General features: G+C 48.3%; 1 protein-coding gene across 1 annotated transcript in view; it reads right to left on the bottom strand.

Moving 5' to 3' along the window:
* Window positions 1-298: 298 nt before the first annotated feature.
* LOC311242901 (alpha-1A adrenergic receptor-like) overlaps window positions 299-5,188 on the bottom strand; it is a gene marked incomplete at its 3' end in the record, with an annotated part of 52,407 nt that continues 47,517 nt past the window's right edge. The window contains exon 2 of the mRNA XM_084331964.1: window positions 299-897. Coding sequence (XP_084188090.1) covers window positions 299-897 — 599 coding nt within the window. The remainder of the gene's footprint in view (window positions 898-5,188) is intronic.

Below are 5,188 nucleotides of genomic sequence, written 5' to 3'. Positions count from 1 at the left end.
AACAGCCTCCCTCTAAACCCCCGAAGAAAACATACAGTAACATACCATAGACCCAACACACATCTGATACAGCAGCATAATCTTAACTCAGTCACTTTTATATCAACCACTAATGACACTGATGATCCATCGACAGGACGAGGGGGTCGCGTGACCTGCGTGACTTGAATTTTAATCCTACACCGTCTCTTTCTCTCCGGAGACACAGATGGTCCACGCGGCACGGAACCGCGTTCTGTTCGCGATTCAAACCGCCCCCCCCCCACACCAAGAATGAATCGAGACCCGGGCGCGACGGTCACACCCTGTCCTCGGACGCGACGCCCCCTCTGTCCCTCCCTCCGCTCTCCCCAAAGGAGAAGCACAACACCCTGCCGGAGGATTCCTCACGCGGCTTCGCTCCCAGAGGCCCCCCGCTGCCGCCGCCGCCGCCGCCGCCGCCTCCCGCCCCCCCTCTCCTCGGACCCCCCGGCCGATGGTGCCGGTCCGGGGGGCTCCCGGGCAGCAGTTTTGGGCCCGCGGGGGGTGCGCCCGGGGGTCCCCAAATGTACAGCGCCTCTCCCTCGGGGCACGGCGCTAGGCCCGAGCTCAGGGGGCTGGGCCCGGCTGAGCTGGGCAGGGTGCGCTGGCTGCCGTTCAGCCCGCCGGAGGTGTGCTCCGCGGAGCCCTTCCGCGACGACGACAAGGAGTTGAAGTTGGAGCAGCGGTAGTTGTACGCCCGCCAGCTCGGACGCTTCTTGCGGTGGCACTGGCACCTGAGGATGCGGATGAAGGCCATCTTGAACTCGCGGCTGTAGCAGGGGTAGATGATGGGGTTCAGGCAGCTGTTGAAGTAGCCCAGCCAGAAGATCACTTTGAAGAGCGTCTCCGGCAGCCGCATGTTCTCGTTGAAAGACCCTGCGGGGGGAGAGAGAGAGGAACACAAAGGCAGAGGACGATGACGTTACGTTAAGACTGTGGCTTTTAGTCAGTAATCTTCAGCTCTTTATATCACTTGAAGGGGACATATGTTAGTCCTTTTCAAAAAGTTAATGTAGGTCTTTGAGGTTCCCTTAACACGTCTTTGAAGTTTTTGCTGAAAAGAACACTCTTTTCACAGTCTAACAGCCTCTAAACCCCTCTGTTTCAGTCCTGTTCACAACAGGCCTTTTCTGTGTCTGTAGCGGCTTTTATCACACGAATACGATAACTATGGCACGTCTAGCAGTGGTGCACGAGCCTGTACCATCGAACTAAATTCAGATCAAACTGTAGAATATCAAACTTATTAAAAAGGTTGTCAGAAACATGTCCCAGGTTCAACTTCAGGTAGAAAAGAGAAGATGTACGAGCGAGCCACCATTTTGCACATGCGCATTTCTACAAGAGCTCTTCACACGCACATAATACACATGTTATTAACTCTGTAATTAACTCTGAATGGCTCATTTCTAGAGGGAGGGTTCTTGTCACAGCTGAACTGCAGAAACAGCATTATGTACATATTTCACATTTTCTCAGTGTTGGGACAACCCCTCATTCCGTAGAAACAATGCAACACAGGAAAAGGCCATTCTCACAGTAGGGCTCCTTTACCACACTGATGTACCTCGTCCCCCATACTGTATTATTTTCTCTTGGGGGGGTGCAGGACACATTTCGCCCAGCAGATGGCAGCATTATATATAAGATAAGCAATGGCGCTTCACAGGCATTCTGGCAGATAGTGATGCATGAAAGCAAACAACACGCCATTTGTCATTAAACGAAAGGCTCGTAATGAGGAAGGAAGCCTACGAGAAGATACAGTGTCCCGTCTGCTCTCAGACAACAATGCTTGTAGTACAGTATGCCCGGTGATTGGGGGAACACATTCCCGAGGAGCAGGAGGAGTGAGGGATGACTTCGCATTCCTCAGAGACCGTCATGTTCTCAGCCTCTTTCCTGTCCTGGACGCCTGAATTGTTGCACGTTTTGATACGATTCGTTTGATGGAGATTCGTGTCGTTAGATGTATGATACTGTAGTAACTTTAACTCGACAGCAGACACTTTCTAAATGGGTCCCAGTTGCAGTGTTTGTTAATTACAGTTGCAGAAAGGAAATGAACAAGGGCCAAAGCGGACTGGCAACAGAATACTTCTGAAAAGCTCTATAGCTGCACTAAATGTTAAATGGTTTTAAATTTATATGGCGCTTTTATCCAAAGCTCTTTCACATTTTGTTCCTCACATTCGCCCATTCACTCACACACACAGGGCGGAGGAGACCATGCAAGGTGCCGACCTGCTCATCGGGAGCAATTAGGGGTTAAGTGTCTTGCTCAAGGACACTTTGACAAGCTGCCCGGGAGGAGTGGGAATCTAACCGGGAACCTTCCAATCACCAGACGGCCGCTAATATACCCGCTGAGCCACTTTCGCCCCCCACACTACCAGTGGAGGACAGATATGATCAGAAGACTCACTCTTATATATTTTCTATTTATTTTTTCTCTGGTTCTCCTTGGAACCAACCCCCCCCCCCCCCACACACACACACACACACCCACACCCACACCCACCCACACACCCACACCCACCCACACACACACACACACACACACACACACACACACACACACACACACACACACACACACACACACACACACACACACACACACACACACACACACACACACACACACACACACACACACACACACACACACACACACACACACACACACACACACACACACACACACACACACACACCAAAAACCTCTGGGGGCCTCTGGATCCCATGTTGCCTGTCCACTGCTTTGGACAGGCAAATGTATTCTGGGAGAGATATGTTATTTAATTAAACATGAAAGCTGAGTTGGTATGTGCCCCGGGCTGTATTACTCCATTAAAAGGTTAGGTCTTTATGGAGCCAGTAATCTCTTCAAGGTTAAGAGGGTTATTATGCTGCCATTGCGAGCTTTCCCTCATTGTCTGTACCTATTCATATGATGTATAACCTTATGGGGACATCATTACTAAAGGGTTTTAAAACAGGGAAGAAAAGATTCAGAGAGTGGAATGTGTGTGTGTGTGTGTGTGTGTGAGAGAGAGAGAGATAGAGAGAGAAAAAAGAGAGAGCAAGGAAAGGTAGAAAGAGTCAGAGAGAGAGAAAGGAAAGAGAGCGAGATAAGATACATCATTGGTGTGATTCTGTGATACAACTTAGCATTTTTATTTATTTATTTATTATTTTTTTAAGACATCTTCTGGCGTGCCTCTCGCAGTACTCCCCCATTTGAGAAACACTCTAATGAATACTCAATCTCTGTGTGTGTGTGGGGGGGGGGGATATGGCACTTTGAATAATTTTACAATCAGAGAGACGTTCTTATTGACTAGAGAAGACCACAAGGTTTAGAATGGATTCCCAGACACATTTTTCCATGTACGCTAATGAGTTAATGGCTCGCTGGTGTTCCACTGTGTCCTGCCCCCGACCTCTCTCCACTATTGGCCAAGCATGTAAGCAATACTTGCATGGAATCTCACAAGCTAATTATGTGAGGGGGGGGTGATACACCACAGGAATGAAAACAGGGAAGTATGAAAGACAGGAAGCGCGTAATGTGTGCTCGTCTGTGTGTGTGTGTGTGTGCATGTGTCAGTGTGTGTGTGTGTCAGTGTGTGTGTGCATGTGTCAGTGTGTGTGTGTGTGCATGTGTCAGTTTGTGTGTGTCAGTGTGTGTGTCAGTGTGTGTGCACGTGTCAATGTGTGTGCATGTGTCAGTGTGTGTGCATGTGTCAGTATGTGTGTGTGTGTGTGTGTGTGTGTGTGTGTGTGTGTGTGAAAGAGAGAGAGAGAAGATAAGGAGAAGGAGGGAGAAGCAGATATAAAGACTGTATACATAAAGGAGGTTGTGTGGATTCTTTCATGCGATAGAGAGAAACTCTAACACACGCGGCACTAACATGCGTCCATCACAAGCGACCAGCTGTAAGACATCTGTTCACACCTGGCATTAGAATGCGTCTCCACGTGTGCCTCGAGTGACCACTTGTGATCGGATCTCTCTTCCCCGCTCAGTGTGCAAATAAACACTCAGGCCTAGGCCCACATCACTAAAGAAGACGGATGCGAATTAGATCATATAATAGAGCGCATGCAGTGTTTCCATTACAATTATCAGTAATTTTATTTGTTTGTTTGACGTGTTTTCATTATTTCTCTCACCTCTGTGATGTATGTATGTGTCTCTTCTCCATTTTATTTTAAATTTAAAAAAAAAAAAATTCTTCTTTCGAGCGGCCGTCGTAAATAAGAATTTGTTCTTAATTGAACTGTCTGGTTAAATAAAGAAGATTAAATAAAAATAAGATAAAGAGAGACTACACTTGTTACACGCTCCCCGACAGTGAGAATGGATGGGCATCACACTAAATAACACCACACAGCGACCCGGCAGTACCGGTGGCCACATTCAAACCCGTCTCTGTCGCCACTGCGTCCGTCGGTATGATTCCAAAAAAATACATTTTCCCACCCCGGCTACACACAAACGAAGACAACGGCCACCAATCGCTGCACAGATCTGAGAACAGCGACAACAATACGACATCCGAATGGATGTTAACGGGCTATTGGTGAGAATTGAACATGATAGGTGAGGAGCGCTCTCATCAGATCCGAGGAGGATGCCGGGGGAACCCCCACCATTGATCACCTGTCCCTGCGGTCGGGTTCGCTTACAACACAGTGTGTGTCACCCTCACTGAATGAGAGGCATCTATCGGCGTTGAGTGGGCATCGAATGACTGTACCAAGACAAGAGAGGAACAAGAGTCTGACGACGGGGAGAGAGAGAGGGAGGGGGAGGGAGAGAGAGAGGGAGGGAGGAAGTGAGGAGCGGGGGAGAGCGGAGAGAGAGAAAGTGAGAGAGAGAGTAATATATTTATGTTTTGTATTGGCAAAATTCTGGGATTCGAACTGACAATAATTGTGGGTGAGTGCTCTCACTGCTAGACTGCTAGACTAACCCACCCTGATGCATACACAGCAATACTATTAGAGTTAAGGTTAGTTTTTACATTTGCTTTACGGTTATGCTATAAAGTTAGGGTTAAATGGTTATGGTTGGTTTAAGGTAACAGTGTGGTTATGGTTAGGTTTTGGCGAGGCCATCAGAAAAGTGTGCCCCGGTAGTCTTGAGGTAAAGGCACTT

Source organism: Notolepis coatsorum (assembly GCF_963971535.1).
Source record: "Notolepis coatsorum genome assembly, chromosome: 16".
Taxonomy (NCBI): Eukaryota; Metazoa; Chordata; class Actinopteri; order Aulopiformes; family Paralepididae; genus Notolepis; species Notolepis coatsorum.
This window is presented reverse-complemented; position numbering and strand designations above follow the sequence as displayed.